This window comes from Petromyzon marinus, chromosome 45 (assembly GCF_048934315.1).
Source record: "Petromyzon marinus isolate PM22_M1 ecotype Great Lakes invasive population chromosome 45, UKy_Petmar_22M1.pri1.0, whole genome shotgun sequence".
Classification (NCBI taxonomy): Eukaryota; Metazoa; Chordata; class Hyperoartia; order Petromyzontiformes; family Petromyzontidae; genus Petromyzon; species Petromyzon marinus.
Genome location: NC_133711.1, coordinates 4,621,748 through 4,640,924, shown reverse-complemented (window position 1 = coordinate 4,640,924; position 19,177 = coordinate 4,621,748). Strand labels below are relative to the sequence as shown.

General features: G+C 49.5%; 1 protein-coding gene across 1 annotated transcript in view; it reads left to right on the top strand.

The window, feature by feature from the left end:
- The window catches only part of LOC116952068 (lysophosphatidylcholine acyltransferase 1-like), a 62,091-nt gene that overhangs the window by 16,918 nt on the left and 25,996 nt on the right, over positions 1-19,177 (top strand). Inside the window, exon 3 of the mRNA XM_032971097.2 lies at positions 13,075-13,289. Coding sequence (XP_032826988.2) covers positions 13,075-13,289 — 215 coding nt within the window. The remainder of the gene's footprint in view (positions 1-13,074; positions 13,290-19,177) is intronic.

Here is a 19,177-nt window from a genome sequence, read left to right as displayed (position 1 = left end):
GCCCGTTTAGCCCATCTATCTGGCCAAACAAAAGCTGTTTATGCATGCGGTGGCTGGGCATGCGGGCTACATGACCCAGCCAACACAGCCTTACCTGCCGGAGGAGCTCACCAATGGAACTTTGTCCAGATCTTTCAAGGATTTCTGAGCTCACACAATCCAGCCTGGTTAAACCCTTGATGGATATTCGGCAGGCCAGCCTAAATTTTTCTAACCGGTGAAGATGTTCTGTTAGGGGGGTCCACTTTCGCAAGCGTAGAGAAGGGAGGGCATGCCTGTTGCCGAGAAGACCTGCAGCTTCGTGTGGAGCGACAGACCAGTTAATTTCCACACAGCGTTACGCAACCAATGAAAAGATAATGCCGCTCGACTGATTCGGAGTGAGACCTCTGCTGTCAAACCGGAGCCGGTCATGAGCACACTGCCCAGGTATGGGAAACTCTCCACTCTCCCCTCAACTGCCCCATCACCAATTGGGAGTTTTGGGGATCGAGTGTCTGATGGTACAAAATACCCAGGCAGGTGCTTAGTTTTGGTTGGGCTCATGGTAAGTCCCCACCTCTTAGTGGCACGCTCCAGTTTCAGCAGCAGCACCTCCAACCTCTATAAGTGAGCAGAAATTACCAGATCATCAGCATACATAACATGGTTGACCAATATGGAGTAATCCCTTTACCGCACCTAGGCATCGATCAGCCTCCCATTGTATTTATACCAGATGGAAATTCCTCTGGTACAGCCATCGAAGACTTCACAAACTACGTCATTGAAATAGATGTTAAATAATGTGGGAGCCAGAGGACATCGCTGTCGCACCCCAAGGTGAACAGGAATGGCTCTGACTTCCGGCCTTAATGATTGTGAGAGTCAGGGACTCCGAAAGTACGAAGCACAACCCAGAGCCCAGGCATGCTGATGGTTTCATAGGCCTTGACCAGGTCAATAAAGCAGAGATGTAGGTCTTGTTGGAATTCCCTACACATCTGCTGTAGCAGACTGGCAGAAAATATTGCATCTGTGCAGGACCGCCCTTTCCTGAAACCGCATTGGGGCTCTGCAAGCCTCTCCTCAGTGTGCCTGGCAAGGCGATGCTAAATAATCCTTGCCAGGACCTTTCCCGGCACACTGAGGAGTGAGATGCCCCTGTAGTTGTTACAGTCTGTGCGGTCCCCTTCTTAAAGAGGTGGGCCACCAGGGCATCCTTCCAATCATGTGCAACCCATCCAGTGGTCCAGACTTTTATTATGATGTCATGTAGGGCACTCTGTGCATGAACGCCACCCTCTCTCCGCATTTCGCTTGGAAGATCATCTCTATCCGGTGCCTTTCCTGGTCTCAGACTCTGGATCGCTTTCAGTACTTCCTCAACAGATGGCACCTCAGCCAGCCACTCACAGGGGGGTGACTACTTCTTCCAATATTTGAGGCATGGCAGCCTCAGCAGGGCCATCCCCACTTTGCCCCATTGGGTTTTCCAGGCTGAAGGATTTCCCCTCTCTCAAGACCTCAGAAATGCTCAGCAAATCCGCAAACCTGTTCCTGTGAGGTCGGAGATTGGATCACCGATCTTTCCCCTAATGATGCTAATAGGTGTGGTGCTGCAAGTTACTCTTTTGATGGAATTAAAGAGTGATTCGTGATCGCGGGCCACTGAGGCAGATTCCATCTCCTCAGCAACCCGTGACCACCAGCAGCGCCTCACAGCTCTCCGAACCTTCGAGCAAAGGCTGCGGTAAGCCTCCTCATTCTCTGATGTGGGATGCTGTAGACAATGAGAGTGGGCCTGTTGCTTTTTTTCAGCCAGCCTGAACACCTCTGTCAGCCAGGGTCTCTGGGGAGGTCTGGACGGTGTACCCAACGCAGCCATTGCAGCTGCATGAGCCAGTCCCAAATCTCGCCCAATTCCCCTCGACATCAGGAGGAGTGGGGGACGATGCCAACCCCAGCTGCAAGCGATGATGAATTTCTCGCTTGCAACTTTCATCAGCTAGCTGAGAGTAGGCCACTATGGGTTTGAATGGGGTCCTTGGGTGTACACCCACCACCGGAGTGGAAGAATGGCAGACGCATCTTACAGATGACAAGTCGATGGTCAGTGGGCAGATCAGCTACACGGTAGGCCCTGGTGTCAAGGACATGGGCCCGCATCCGCTGTTCCTTCATTATATAGTCCAGCAGATGTTCTTGCTTGGACCCGGCATGCATCCATGATGTTGTGTGGATGCGCCGATGCCAGAACAGCGTTTTGGTAATTACAAGCCCATTGGCTGCACAAAAGTCGAGCAGCCTCCTACCGTTGTTATTGAGCTGATCTGGCTCATGCCTTCTAATCACTCCAGACCATTACAGTCGCCCAACATGATGACTATTCTGAGGGGTCACTTTAGCTAGCACCTGTGACAGGAGGTCATCGAAGGCATCTGACTTATCGGCCTTGCCTGCATCCCTACTGATGTTCATCTTTGATGGGGGCATAAGTAACCACGACCACCACTCCTCGCCTCTGGTTGATGAGAAGGCGAGCCCAAAGTAGCCTGGGGCTTACAGCTTCCCGCACCTCACCGCCACGCTCCCACGCCCCCTTCATTCTTTTGTTTAGAAGAAGAGCCACTCCCTGTTGTTTGGCAGTCTCCTGCCCCAAGTAGAGGACTGTCCACCCCTCATGGTGGCAGGAGCCACAGCCGGTCCACCGGACCTCCTGAATACCGCAGAGATCCAGGCGGTACACGGTCCAGCTCCCGACAGAGGAGTGTCAGCCTCTCCTCCGCAGTGAGCGTTCGAACATTCCACATGGCCACCTGCAGTGGCTTTTTGCTGTTTCTGGAGGAACCCCGAGGGTAAGGATTCAATCTTCTGGCTCCGCCACATGGTGTTTGACCAGAAGACTTCATAGACGCCTGTCCCCCCGGGGCCTCTGGCACAAGCTTAGTTGGATATTTTTATTCGTGGTTTAGTGGTAATTAAATGAAGGTGGAGAAGTTACCATCCCCTCGCACCTGTCCAGAGCCCCCTTTGACCGCTGTGGTAGCTACAAACGACATGAGGAGAACAAAATACCTACGTGACTTTACCCAATAGAACCAAAGAGTATGGATCCTAGCAGTCACGAAAGCTTTAAATCTAGAAATGAGGAGAACAACCAATCAAAATTGGCCTTCCCCCCCCATGGCACTGCTCACCACAGCATTACCGTACGGCACCAACAAAGAGGTAGGGGGTTCTTTTGCCGGATACACGCACGCACACGCCTGCAAATTTACGTTGCCGAGGTATCAAGCAACGTCATATAAATTCACCGACCATTAAAATATGATTATCATTATTAGTTTTGCGTTTATTTGATACACGTGTCCACCGCTAATCTGGCGGGCGTCCGGGCAAACGTGATGGGAAAGCGTAACATGTAATTTGCGTGAGGAAAACAAAAGAATAGGGCTTTAACCTTTCTGGTATTAAAACAGGACTGAGCCCCACGGAACTTTGGGGCTTACCGGCGGTCGCCGTTTTCACGACGTTACAACGCTTCCTGGAAACCCCGCGTCGTCGTAAATGGGATTGTCGTGAAGCCGGAATGCCCGATGTCCCATAGGCGGTAGAGACGGTGCTGTTTTTTTTCCTTTTATAAATACCTATTGCTAGAAGTCACATCTGCGTTAACCACACGTACTTCTGGAAAAAAAAAACATGCAAACAAACATGCTCTGATAACACTATGTAACACAATTTTTGTTTCTGGGTAGTAAGTGTTATTTCCTAATTGCGTATGCCTAAAAAGTGTAGAAAATGGCTATTATTCCCCACAAACTTTTGCTTTTGTGACCAGGACAGTGATATTTTGAAATGTACCAATTTTCAATGAGAAAATGGGCGAATTTGTGTCTTTTCGTTCACATGAAGTCAGAACAAAACAACATATCAATAAAAATTAACATGTATTTATGCTAAAGTTACACAAAAATTACTACAAAAGATTTAGAAGTGAGTAGTTTTTCGAGATTTGCGATTATACTGTAAATCACTTTCACGAATCAGCCTCCAAATGTAGTCTCCCATCATGTTCTCAATATACTGTCCTTGGTAGCGGCGTTCAAAGTCCAGTCTATCCTGGTGGAAGCGCTCGCCTTGCTCCTCCGAGTACGCTCCCATGTTCTCGTTGAATTTATCAAGATAAGCATCAAGGATATGGACTTTGAGGGACATCCTACAGCCCATTGTGCTGTAGTTCCTCACCAGAGTCTCAACCAGTTTCACACAGTTTTCGACCTTGTGATTGCCCAGGAAGCCACGAACCACTGCGACAAAGCTGTTCCAAGCCGCTTTCTCCTTACTAGTGAGCTTCTTGGAGATTTAATTGCACTCCAGGATCTCCTTTATCTGTGGTCTGACGAAGACACCGGCTTTGACCTTTGCCTCAGACAGCTCAGGGAAGAAGTCTTGAAGGTACTTTAAGGCTGCCGACTCTTTATCTACAACCCTGACATTGTTTCACGAGGCCCAATTTGATGTACAGTGGTGGAATCAGCACCTTCCGGGGGTCCACCAGTGGCTCCCACTTGACGTTGTTCCTCCCCACAGAGAACTCGGTCCGCTATGGCCAGCCCCAACTGTGGTAGTGCGCCTTGGTGTCCCTGCTGTCCCCAAGGCAAAGATGGCAGGGAAACTTGGTAAAACCGCCTTGGAGACCCATCAGGAATGCCACCAATTAGAAGTCTCCGATGACCTCCCAGCCGTACTCATCATACTTCAAGGCATCCAGCAAGGTCTTGATGCTGTTGTAATCCTCTTTGAGGTGCACCGAGTGAGCCAGGGGAAGAGACGGGTACTTGTTACCATTATGGAGCAGCACGGCTTTGAGGCTCCTGGATGAGCTGTCAAAGAAGAGGCGCCACTCATTCTGGTTACAGGCGATTCCGATTGCCTCGAACAGACTGGTCACATTGTGGCAGAAGCAGAGCCCATCTTGACGGGTGAAGAAGCTGCAAAAAGGTTGGTGACGATTCCTCTGATCTGTGACTTGCACACTTTCATCCAACAAGTTCCACTGCTTGAGCCTCGACGTCAAAAGCTCGGCATTGGACTTGGTGAAACCAAGATCTCTGATCAAGTCGTTGAGGTATTTTTTGATTGGGGTAGTATGGGTTTCTCTCCTCCGCTCCACCTCTGAAATTGTCATCTGGATCTACAACGTCTTCCTCGCTCTCTGACTTGCTGCTCTCTTCTGAAGATGGCTGCTCTCTCTCCCGGAGGAGTGGTTACAGGGAGCTCATGGCAGTGTGGCACCGGGGCGATGGATGAAGGAAGATCCGGATACGTGATAGGAGGTGCATTCTTGCCGGTCTGACGTTTGGAAGGGTCCACCATGCAGAAGTAGCAGCTGCTTGAGTGGTCAGTGGGTTCCCGCCAAATTATAAGGATAGCGAACTTCATGGCTCTCTTTTCCCCTCTGCATCATCCTACAAAAATACATTTATTTCACCCATGACTAATGTGTAAGAGATTCTCGCAACATTTTTCAAATATGATATATTTTTTCAATAACATTGAAAATTGTAAAACATTTTAAATTAAAAACTTTTAAAATTTTACGCATTTTTATAAATTTTATAGCATAAAATTCCGAGTAACAATTGTCCATCTTATCTTCCAGAGTTTTTTTTGCATTGCTCGCAGGTGAAATGAGGTGCCCAGGGTTTGTCTTTAACCCCGACAGGCATGCCGAAATATGTCTTGTAGGCCTCACACATCTTAGTAGATGTTTCCACAGACTACTTTTTCGCTCTTGTCTTGATAAATTGGCTGCAGACATAGCAAAATGCGTCTGCCAGATGCTTTCAGCCTCTTGATGCCACCTCAGAAAAATGCAGATATGTATCCACTTAGGCAGCTGGAACTAAACTGAACTGGTGGACTTAAGGCCCCTGTATTTATACTACTATTTATATTACTGGAAAGTTCTAGAAAGTTCTAGAAGTTACTCAAAGTTTACTCAGCACTTGAATCTATCTGGAATGTTCTGGAAAATAGGTACATTTCAAAATATCACTGTCCTGGTCACAAAAGCAAAGATTGTGTGGAATCTTCTTTGGTTCTTTCGGTAAAGTCAATTTATTATTTTATTCTCATTCTACGTGACTTTACCGAAAGAACCAAAGAAGATGAATCATTGCAGTCACGAAAGCTTTAAATCGAAATTGTGTGGAATGATAACCATTTGCTGTACTTTTGAGGCATAAGCAATTAGGAAATAACACTTACTACCCAGGAACAAAAAAAATGTGTTACACAGTGTAATGTATGCATTATCTTTGCAAACTGATTGTCCTACACCAAAAGACAGCTTTCTTTATGGCCTTGCCTCGCCACCAGTGTTCGGCCAGAGAGCTCCAAAAGGCGAGCAGCGCAAGTGGCAATGCAACTGTCAAAGCATCACTAGCTCGGGTTGAGCAGTTGTATCATCTGTGGGACCTTTGTTTGTCAGCATCACAGTGGTGAAAACAAATACAAGAATAGGCTTGGCCCTTTCTGGCAACAGAACGCGCGTTTTGCATCCTGCAAAGCAACGGTCGCGACGGAATTGCGGATTTGCACAGCACCCACGTGTGAGTGCTCTTCGGGGGCACTGCGGAGAACCGTGGGGATGTTCTTAGTTTTTTCGGTAAAGTCACGTTGAAGAGAAACAACAAAATAACAAAATATATATAAAACAATAAAAAATTCTCACGACGTTTCAACCATAACTCAACTCAAACGGTCATCATCATGACCGTTTGAGTTATGGTCGAAACGTCGTGAGAATTTTTTTATTGTTTTATATATATTTTGTTATTTTGTTGTTTCTCTTCAACGTGACTTTACCGAAAAAACTAAGAATATGAATTACTGCAGTCACGAAAGCTTTAAATCAAAATTTAACCGTGGGGATGTTTATTTTATCGGGGGCGGCTTTTGGTCATCGGCCCCTATGCAATTCTACGTTGGGGGGGTCCTCTGTTTAAGTTGAGAGGCCTCCACGTGAATCGGTGAGCCTCTGCGTGAGGCTGTATATGTTATGCGGCTGTATATGCAATCGACATGGTTTTATTTAGCTTCTAAATGCTGTCTAGTTTTCAGACGCTGTATATAAAACGGTTGGCACTATTTATTTTGTCGAGGAAGTCTCGATGCGACTCCGTTGATCTCAATGTGAGTTCATGCACGGCAGTGTGAATCGAAACAGCGGTGAAGTCAGGCCTCTTTATGAGTCTGTGTCTTTATGTAAACCTATGGGTCTCTGTGGGGGGCTGTGTATCTCAGTCAATACAATAGAACATATGGATGTATGTCGAGCTCAAATGCAACCCATGTTTCAAATGGCTAATATAAAACCATGGGTATTTTGTTGGGAGACACAGTCAGTCATAGGTATTTATGCGAGTCTACGGGTCTCCATGTAGGTATGGGTGTCGATGTGAATCCATGGGTCTCTGTGTGAGTTTATGGATCTCTATGACGAGGAATACAACACAATGTGGATTTATTTAGCATTGCAATGGAACCTCACCTCAGAACACTGTATAGCAACAGTCGGCATGTTTATTGCATCCATAGATGCAGTGTGTCACGTGCCTGCATGCATGTCCTTGGATCTATCTCTATTTAAGTCTGCTTTTTGCGTTTAATTTGTTGTCCTTCCACCCGCATCTCCTAATAGCACGGGTGGCTATGTACGCTGGGAAAGAAGTTCTACATACGTACATACAAAATCAGCGGGTCTCTGTACAAGTCTGGAAACCTCAGTGCGAATCCTTGGGTCTCTACGCGAGGCTACGGATCTCCGCGACAGTCAAATACGGTCCGATGTGGATTCACGTCGCGCTCCGAACGCCACTCTGATACGAAGACGCCGCCTGGTACGAAATGGTGTGCGTGTTTACTTTCATATAGGGAGGAGCAGTGTGGGTTAGTCAGTAGTTCAAAAGAACTCGCAAACGTACACCTTGTTGTGAAAGTCCTAACGCAGAAGGTCCCCGTTTTTTTAGTTTTACACGTAGCTCCATGACCCACCCTGAACCGCATCCAGATGACAAACCATGGCGGGTGCAGATACTTGATGCACAAATGGAAAATTAAAAACTCTCCAGTAATGTGCGGCAGTGGTCATCTGTAACAAGACCGTACAACGTATAAACTATTTTTAAAAAAACAGCTTTTTTTTTTACTCGGTAAGGCCCACTAAGCTATATAGCTCTTTTTCAGAAGCGACCTGGTCACAAATGATAGCTCAACGATTTGGCTTATCAAGTGGAAACTTTGACTCTAAACGCACGTTCATGAAAGTGGAGGGAAAAACCGGAGGACCCGGAGGGAAATTCACGCGATCACGGGGTGGGGGGGAGAACATGCCAACTCCAAATATACAGCAGGTGTCACGGTCGGGATCGAACCCACGACCTCCTGTATACCAGGCGAGGTAGTTAACATCTCCTAGCCACCGTGGCACAATTCCCGATCCACGAATTCGTAGGAGCCACCGCGGCGGCGGCGACGACGACACTCCGCTGCTTCTGACGCGGTTGTTTGCCTTGACCGCCTGAATGTGAAACTGTTTGTCGCTGCTCTGCATCTAACAAAAGGCGTACAAAAGCAGAAGTCAGTCGGTCGCGATTAGGCGGGAGAGACCGTGGCGGCGTGAGAACTGTTGGCACAGGAGTAGAGAATTGACACGACGAGGTGGGGGGGGGTGGGTGGGCAGTGCAACGTTGGTTGCTGAAACACACAGGAAGAGGCATCATCCATACAGTGTTTCCCCTCTCTCCCCACCGTTCAAGGATTATACAAACGCATGCGGGGGGGGGGAGGGGGGGGGTACTGCCCGGTGTGAAACGCATGCACACACACATTCAGAGCTCGTGTTGCAATCGGAGGAGGATAGCCCCGAGCTGTTGGCATTTGAGTCGTGCGAGTGTGCGTGCGTGTCTTGGGAACGGTGGCGCAGTAGTTGGCGCTGCCATTGGTAGCTCACAATGCATTCGGGGGATAGCCCTGGGCTGTGGGACATTTTGAGTCGTGTGTTGTTCTATGTGCGTGTGAGTGTACATTGCTTAGTGCAGTGGTTAGCGCACTGTTCCATAAACCAAGCAACTGAAATAACATATATTTATATTACAGCTGAAGTATTCATCTTCTTGGTTCTTTCGGTAAAGTCACGTAGAAAGAGAATGAAACAATAAAGCAAAATAAGACGATAAAATTCTCACGACGTTTCGGCCACAACACAAGTAGCCTTCTTCAGGTGAAGGAACAGTGCTGTCGGGACGACAGCGCTGTCGTCCTGACAGTACCGAAAGAACCAAGAAGATGAATCCTTGCAGTCACGAAAGCTTTAAGTCGAAAAGCTGAAGTATTGTCATTACTTTTTTTCTCATCTGAACCGGTTCCGGGGCTGGTGCTTTGTGCAAACATCAGCACCAGGGGTGTATGTGTGTACGTACGTTGAACCTCTTTTGCACCGTACGTAGCCAACCGTGCTAATTGGAGGTGCAGGGGATGGACAAACGAGGGTGAGACAAAGGCGGCCGAGCGTCGTGAGTGGCCATACCCCACACCCCATTGTGCACACTTACCAGCTCTCATAGGTGCTACTCACTAATGGCACTTGCCCCGGGAGTCTGTGGGCTACACGGGGGATCTTTGTCCATGGTGTGCACGTGAGGATTTCCCTTCCTTCCTCCCTTGGAGTGGCACATGCAAATATTCTCCTGTGACACAGGGTGTTAAGGAAACAAAGCATCTGTACTGGGTGTTGACCCTTCAGGCTTAACCCAAGTTTACCTTTCTTTACACGTGTTCAATTAAACTTCCACTCTGGCTTTTATTGCTACGAAGCTCATGGTCCACCCGAAATTGCATCCCCCTGCACAAACCACGGCAGATGCGGATACCTGATGCACAAATGGAAAATGAAAAACTCTCCAGTAGTAGTGTGCGACTGCGATCATCCAGAACGAGACCGTACAACGTACAGCGACGCAATGCCCGATCCACAAATACGGTAGAGACATCGCAACGATGATACGCGGTTATCTGGCTTGACCACCTGAATGTGCCATTGTAGTCGTTGCTCTGCATCTACATCAGCCGTACGTCAAGATGAAGACCTGCACGGCGGTTTCGCGCTTCGCACACTCGGCTTGCAATACAGAGGTCGCTAGTTTACGTGATGGTGCAGGTTTCTCAAATCCTCCCGCCCCCCCTCCCATACCTCTCCCGTCGTCTCTCTCCACCCAGCAGCGTACACGTGTGGGTAACTCCCACCTCCTTCAAAAACATCAGGCAAGTGTTGAAAGAGTAGGCCAAATGCCCTCGGAGGGATTCGCTAAAGCTTCTCTTTTTTTCCTCCGGCGTTAACGTAAGCGAGTGATTGCGGGGCTGTGCACCTGTGTGCCGTTTAAATTATCTCAATTAAATTGCCCTCTTTTCCCTGGCGGATGTCGATAAAACATCGCCGGCAGTCATTAAAATCCGTGTTGGGAATGTGACTTGGTGGCAGTGACAATAATAGTTTGACTATGGCCATGATTTTCCCAAGAATGCTTCACTGGTTCCCAAGACCGTGTGCTCCACCCCCGCCATCAGATGTGCCCAATCTCATCAGATCTCGTAAGCTCAGCTGGAATTTTGGGCCTGGTCAGCGCTGACATGGGTGACCACCATGCATAACTTTCTGTCGGCTATGAAACTGTTTTGGGTTGCAGCGGAACTCAATGCAGCAATTACTTTTGTTTTACTGCACTGTCCTTATGTGTTCCCCATTTCTATGCACTCTGCACTGACCAAGTATGGTCAAGCAGTCGAGATGACTAGCCCGGCATGGGGGAGGCATTCGGTCCGGCAGTGGATTGGCATGTGGGCTATTAAGCATTGAATTGAAGATTGGAATTGTGACAATTCATTGAATCTCAGAGTGGGTGGTGGGGCCACGTGGAGGGCTAAGGGTCTGTGGAGCGGACGGGTAAGTAATTGCACCCTAAAGTTTTTATTTTATTTTGTCTCCTAGGTTCATGCAAGGTACCCCGGAAGCCCGGCTGTGTAATTGTTCTTCGAGGTCGGGTGCGTGTGATTTAACGAGTGTGTGTTTTAATGAAAGCTGACTTATTAAGTGCTCTGGGCCTCCGTAGGGCCGAGCAGAGCCACGGAGCTCTCGCTGTATTGACCCCCGCGCACTAAGAGACCCTGCGTGTAATATTAATGCGGCATCGATTGACGTTGCCCGGGCGTTCCGTTTATTTTTTTTAAAGCACGCGTTCTGATGTCACGTCGGGGGTTAGCGCACCACTGTTGCTCCGATCCCTTCGACCCCGGGTTCGACTCCCGCTCACGGTCAACACTGGTGACATATTATCTGAACCGGTCCTGGGCTTCCCCTAGGTCGACTCAGCCTCTAATGAGTACCTGGTGCGACGTGTAAACATGTTTGTTGACCACACCACCCTCTCGTGTCCTGTGCCGGCCTTCATAGGCGCTGCTCGCTAATAACATTTACTTCAACAGCCTGTTAAGGCTATAAGGGGGATCGTTGTCTTTTGTGTGTTGTCGGAGGGCAGGGGAACAACATCGGGCAGATGAGCGACGCTCACAACAATGAGCGGAGCGTCGAGTGGATTAACGGTAGAGAGTTGGCACAGTGGGTGCACAGATGGAGCATCTGCCAGTCATCTCAGTCAAGTTATGGCACCTGGGTCTGTTCCGTGACCTCCTGCCAGCGGGCCTTTGACACTTCACGTGGCCTCAAAGTGCACCTAGCTTGGCACAGGCGCTGTGGTGGCATCACCGCCACTTAATGGTGAACGGCGGTTGTTGTTGTCGTGTGTTCTCGGCCGCCCCAGTTAAAACTAGATTTTTATTTGACCAGGTAAGGCTCACTGAGCTATGTAGCTATTTTTCAGAACCGACTTGGCCAAAATTGATAGCTCAACGAAGTGGCTTGTCACGTGGAAATTTATAGCAGCAGCCAAATAATCTAAACGAGTGATGATTCTAAAAGTGGAGGGAAAAACCAGAAGACACGGAGCAAAATCCACGCGACCACGAGGAGAGACGTGCAAAGTCCAAATATATGGGTGTCCAGGGTCAGGATCGAACCCACGACCTCCTGCATACCACGCAAGAGAGATAACATCTCGCCACTGTGGCACACTAGTTACACACCTACCGTGCCTGCCACAGTAGGTGCTCACACATGGCATGGCTCGGTGGTCGAGGATGCTTGTGTGTTTGTGCGCATGTGTATTAATGTGCTTGTGTTTGTCTATCTGTGGGGGAGCGGTGGTGTAGCGGTTAGCGCACTGCGCTGCGAACCCGCCGACCCGAGTTCGATTCCTGGTCACAGTCAATATTGGTGACGAATATCTGAATTGGTCTGACGCCTTCTCTACATCAACTCGTCCTTAAATGAGTACCTGGTGCAGTGCGTATACATCAGCCCTGGGGAAACAAAGGCGGCCGGCCATGGTGCTGGCCACATCACCCCCTCATGTGCTGTGCCGGCATTCATAGGTGCTCGCGAGTAGCAATTGACCCAAAAGCCTGTCAAAATGTATAGGGGAGAACTTTTGTCACAGTGCTTATACCCGTGTCTCTTGCGTATTTCCGTAGCCTGTAACACCTGTATCGGTACAACCCGTGTCTCTCTAACCCAGTATCTCTGTAGAAGAAAGACGGTCAACGAATCGTGCGCTTTTGTGGCCGTCTGGAACGCTCTTCCTTCTAATATTTGCAAGCCACTGGAGCTATGCACTCTTAAATCTAGATTGAAAACCCATTTCTTTAGAACTGCTTTTTGTGTCTAGTTAGGTAGGCTACGTACGGTGTGAAAGAAGTTCAACACGTCTCAATACATACTGTAACACCTGTGTCAGCTCAACTCGTATGTCTGTCTACCCGAATATCTTCGTAGCCTGTAACACCTGCATTGGTAACAGACGGTGTCAGAATCAGAAGCTTTATTTACCTTAGGAGAAAACCGACGAGCGACGAAGCTCTGTTATCACTCGACGCTCTCTTAAGTCTCCCTCTCCGTGTGGCCGTTGTCAACAGGCTGCTCGACATCCCGCTCATCAGCATCATGCGGGGCCTGTGGTTCGTGGGCGGCTTCCACTGGGTCAAGGTGAAGGGCCGCCCGGCGTCCACCAAGGAGGCCCCCATCGTTGCGGTGGCGCCGCACTCATCCTACTTCGACGCCATCCCCGTCACCATGGGCATGTCCTCCATCGTGGCCAAGAGCGAGAGCCAGGAGGTCCCCATCTGGGGCAGTGAGTCTCCTCTTCCTCCTCCCGCCTCTTGTTCCTCCTCGTCTTCCACCTGCTCCTCATCCTCCTCTTCCTCTCCCCATGTGACCTGTAAGACCGTGCGAGTGTCACAATCTTATAGGGACGACTTAGTCTTAACAGGGACCTATAACACCGCTTAGCCTAATTTGGTCCCGTTAAAAAAAAACTGAGTTTTAATAGCAACCGAGTGTTATTTTACTCCTGTTATTACCATTGTTGTGCTTGTTTACCCAGGAAAGGCTCTCCGAGTCCCATGAGTCTATTTCCGGAGGGCTCTGCCAAGTTTTATTAGTTGGGGGGAGGGGGGGGTGGGCAGGGGTGATGGTTGCTATGTTTCATCCCAGTTAAGGTGTCATTCTTTCAAATTTCGCTAAATATGGACTGACCCCGGCACAATGGCCTACTCTAGCGAGCGACATCACGGGGATATTTAACGTGCCACTGCGAAGCGATCGGCGCGTACTAACAGGGCCCCCCAACACAACGTTGTCCTCCAGGGTCTCTGTAAGACAAACCTGTAAATCGTACAGGGTGCTTATGGGGAGAACAACTCGGCCCTCAAATCCTCTCGCTGGGTCGTTATGGAGGCATCCCCTTATGGTCTAATATGGCCGTTACAAGAGCCTTTACCGGCTTATAACCATAAACCTCATCTTCACAAACCACGGCAGCAGATGCCCATACTAGATACGCGAGTGCAAAATTTAAATCTCTCTCCGGCGGCGTGCGGAGACTGTGGTCACCGCACAGGACTGAGCCCCACGGAACTTTGGGGCTTATGGGCGGTCGCCGTTTTCACGACGTTACAACGCTTCCTGGAAACCCCGCGTAGTCGTAAATGGGATTGTCGTGAAGCCGGAATGCCCGTTGTCCCATAGGCGGTAGAGACGGTGTTGTTTTTTTTCCTTTTATCAGCCTTATTTTAACGGGGTTTAAGCGGTAAAAATCATCCACAAAACCACTTGAGAATAACAAAAGCTCCATGCCGGAGTCATGTCAGAAACCAGACAGACTCTGTCCAAATGCGTTCAAAGTCATGTCGGAAGATGCGTCCTAAATCAAGCTTCTGTAGAATCGATTCGCGGTGCCGTTATTGTATAAACATCGTAAATGTGGATAGTTGTCGTAAATCGAACAGCTGTAAATGGAAGATCCCCGCCTGCATAACGACAACCCATTTTCCAATTCACGAATAAGGAGGAGGAGGAGGAGGCACCATCCCAGCAGTGATGATTCACCAGTCCGCCGCTGCTCCTGCCGCAATCGTGCGGCTCGACCACCTCCGATGTAGAATCATGAAGACAGCACCTTACCACCTCGCGGTAGCCCTCTTTGGAAGACTCCTTTACATAACCTTCGCTCCGTCCATTGGGTGCTTTGAGATATGGCCCCGTGCCACCGCGGCCGGGAGAGGCTGCGTGACCACGAGGCGTGACGTCGTGGTTAATCGATCGAGTGCAGCAGCGGTGGTGGCGGCGTTGCATGTGCGGGGGGGCACAGCGCGCGTGTGTGTTTGTCCATGTGTGTGCGTGGTGCTTGGGGGGCCGTAGTGCAGCGGGGTTAGCACGCTGCGACAAACCAAGCCACCCAATTCCCGCTCACGGCCACCAACACCAGTGACGATATGAACCGGTCCTGTGCCTCCCCTGGGTGGACTCAGCCTCAAATGAGTACATGGTAGGGTGTATAAACATCAGCAGTGGGGGAGAGACAAAGGTGGCCGGGTGCAGCGCTGTTTGCCATGCCGCCACCTCCCTCGTACGCCGTGTCGACCTAACAGCGCTTGCCCCGACAGGCTGTTGTTGAAGGCGATACAGACGATCGTCTTTGTGGGGCGCGGATGCCATGGCACATCACAAGGATGGGACGCGTCCAGAACGCATTCCAGAATTTTCGTAAAAACGCACGAAGATGGGAAGCACATGGGATGGGTTAAAAATAGCATCTGGCTCTACTCGGCCGAATGCCATCAAAGTCACGATGATGATGATGATGATAATTACAATAATGGCCTTTGTCTTTATCTGGATTGAAAACTAATTTGTTCAGAAGTGCTTATTTGTGTTTAGTTTGCTGTCTTTCCACCGCACCTCCGTTTAGCACGGTTGGCTATGTGCGGTTTGAAATATGTTCAACATACATCTATATATATAAGGGAAATTTGTGAATGTGTGTCTGTTCGAAATGCTTAGCATACTTCCGAACATGCAACAAACTTGAAATTCGGCATGTGGGCAGCTTCCAGACTGTACGCAATGCAAAAAGTATAAAAATAGACTTTTGTATTTTTGGGGGGGGGGGGGGGGGCGCAATAATGGATATATTTTGCACGGCAAGTGAGCGGTGACGTCACATCTGTGATGTCACCCGCATGCGGCAGCGTCACGCAGTGTACCTGCTGACGTCACGCATCTCCCCCCAAACCCACCCTCCGCGTAGGCCGTGTATTAATCCCAGACAAGAATCGGAGTCTCGGGCGAAGCCGAGTAGTAAAGCTAGTAATACATATATCCCGAAGAGCCCCACTGACTACCAGGACTCGTGGTTGGCGACAGGGTGGCACAAGTGGTAACACTCGCTCCTCACAGCAAGAACGGCCTGGGTTCGATTCTCAACACTGGCGGCTTTAGTTTGTATGTACTCCTCCCTGTTGGCGCAAGTGCTGTTAGTGAGCTTCTATGAAGGCCGGCATGGCACGCGATGGGGGTGCGTGACCAGCACCACGCCCAGCCGCCTTTGTCTCCCCAGTAACGATATTCCCTTGGTACTCATTTGAGGCCGAGTCGACCTAGGGGAGGCCCGGGACCGGTTTCAGATAATCGTCACTGGTGTTGGCCGTGAGCGGGAATCGAATTCTGGTCGCCGGGTTCGTAGCGCAGCACGCAACCACTGCACCACCGCTCCCCACAATATACACACACACACACACAGACTACGACTCGCTACTCAACTACACACTTTCGGCAATTCGCATCCCGATCCACAAGGTCAAAGCAGCGCTGGCAAAGCATTCGCCGTCATTGGAGCTCCTCGGCACGTAGGGGCATTTTCACTTTCATATGTATGTATCTTGAAGCTCTTTCGCAACGTACATGCCAATCGGGGGTGCGGGAAGGACAAAAAACTAAACACGCAAAACATTCACCCCGATCTCCTGTGACCTCGGATGCCGAGCAAAGCTATGAGTCAAGAGAGTGTTTTAATGTTGCAGTGGGCGCTCAAGTCGGCTTTATTTTCCCCGTGTAGCTGTAGGCTTTCCGGAAGTTAGGCGGCACAGTGGTAATGCGTTTCGATAGCAGAGGTTCGCGGTTCGAATTCAGCAGGCCGCCCTGGTTATTACTGCACACTCGAGGAGTTTGACCCCCCCCCACCCACCGTGTGTACGTCAGAGACGTACGCACGGTCGAGAAGGTTGACCCCCCTCTTGGGGTCAAACTCCCGAGTGTGTCCATCTCTGGGCTTGGTGCTGTGCAACCGCCAGGTTGGCCAATGTTGCCAGATTGGGCCAGATTGTAATCTGCCCCCCCGCCCCCCCACCCCGCCGCTGCCAACTGTTCGATTGCAACAGAAAAAAAAACAACTCAACGTCGCGCTATCTTCCAGGCCTCGAGGCTCGCATTTGTGCCCGCGATGGATCGGTCGGCCGGCCGGCCAGCCGCTCTGTTTCCGTCGAGGAGAAGTAGGAATACAAAATACAATCTTGATTTTTTTTGGTTCTTTCGGTAAAGTCACGTAGGTGGAAAATTAATAGATCACGACGTTTCGTTCGCAACACAAGCAACCGTCATCAGGTGGGACGAACACAGCAGGAGAACTGCTGAGGCAGGACAAAGAGCCGCTCCTACGTCAGCAGTTCTCCTGCTGTGTTTGTTTCACAAAATGCAAATTTAAAAAAAATTCCAATTTAAGCGAATTTGATTTATTGAGTAGCTTCGACGTCGTCGTCAGTCACGATCAATCCACTGCTGGATGAAGGCCTTTGCTAGCGTTTTTTTTCTAATCCACTGGGTACCTGCGCCCGAGCGGATTTAATTGCTCCGCGTCCGTGGTGAGGATCCTCTCAGATGGGTTTCGCCCCCCCCCCCATCCTTTGTCTGACATTCCTTGACGAGTCTCGCCCATCGGCCAACTAACTCATCCTCTCTCTTCACGGCATGTCCTGGCCGAGCCCGCCTGCTTTTCTCAGCTCTAAACGCGACGTCTCTGATTTGTGTCCGTTCTCAAATCCACGTGTTCCTCGTCCCCCCCCCGTCTCTCAATGTAAATCCAAGGAATGCAACCCTCCACGCGTCTGGGTGGCAGGGTGGCACAGTGGTTTCCCTTCCATTTACAATCGACATGACTACGCACTCGTTCACAGTATTTGGCCGCTCTGAATTCCCACGTGATCATAAGCCACTTCGTTGAGCTATCATTTGTGATCGCCAGGCCGCTTCCGGGAAAAAGAGCTGTATAGTTCAGTGGGCCTTATCTGGTAAGATAAAAGTGGTATGGTGTAATACTTGTGCATTACACCAAGAAAGTTCTGGGTTCGATTCCTCACTCGGGTTCCTTTGCGTGTGGAGTCTGTATGTCCCCCCCCCGCCCATAGCTATTAACACACACACACACAATGTCCATTGGTGATGGCCAAACATCCCAGTGTAGCAGCAGGACGCTCCTGAAAAAAATTATTCGGACTCAGTTGAGGCTTTCATGGGTAAATAATTAATTTTATGAGTAGCACATTTTCCAAAGGAGAAATGTTTATCTTGAATAGGCACGATAGGCTTTGTGTGCCGTGATTAATAGATTGTTTTACAATATCCTTCCTGGTTATAATAAATTAAGTGTACATCTCTCTCTCAGGCCTTTGCTGGATGAAGGCCCCGCCATGTTGTGTCAGTCATGCGGGTTGTTTGACCATACTTCACCATCTTGGTCATTGGGGGTTGGTTAACAGGGGTGAGGCCCAGGACTGGTTCGGATATCACTTGCCACCGGGTTGATAGCATAGTGCGCTAACCACTGTGCCGCCGCTCCCTATACTCGTGGTAGAACATTTGTGAATACGTGAAATGTATCATTATTTATCCATTATCAATCCACTGCTGGATGAAGGCCTACCCAATCCACCACCTCCTCTCACGGTCTTTCGATCCAACAATCCGCACGGCACCTGCTTGCCCACGAGCAGATTTCATCGCTCCATCTCCTCGATGGGACGTATTTCTCGGGCGCGCATTTCTTTTCTTGGCTGCCGCTCTGTTTTTTTTATTCTTGGCCACTGTCCGTCCATCACCTCATCTCCCGACGTGTCTGGGAAAGAAAAATAAATCGCTCGTGGTTTGCTTCGACTTAAAACTCAATCGCCTGTGTTCAAAATGATACGCTGTTCAATGACATCGTAAGAGATGCATGCGCGTGCGTGCGTATATCCTGATAGCGGGTGACAGTATCGATCATCAAACCTAGCTTTTATTCAAATCAATGGCACTTTTTGCGATAAAATAATTCAAATAAATTTATATAAATACCAGGTGAAAGTGGTGGTGGGTTGTGACGTAAAACTTCACCGTCCGGTTTTCAAACCGTCCAATCGGTGGGCAGGTAAAGGCGCAGGCCTCCAATTGCTCACTCACGCCACCGCTGCCTGAAGTGGCCTACGCTTAGAGCGAGCTCGAAGAGGGTTTTTTTGTCTGTTGACCAGACGTGACGGAAGAGCCGGGCGCACCCACACTTTACCCCCATCGCACGCGACCTGCCGACTGACCGACTAACCGTGGCGCTTCCCTTCATACCGACTGGGTGGGCATAGACGGTTGCGGTGGATTGTTAAAGAAACTTTCCGAATTCTTTCAACGGCTGTGCCTGAAGATTGACTCGAACCG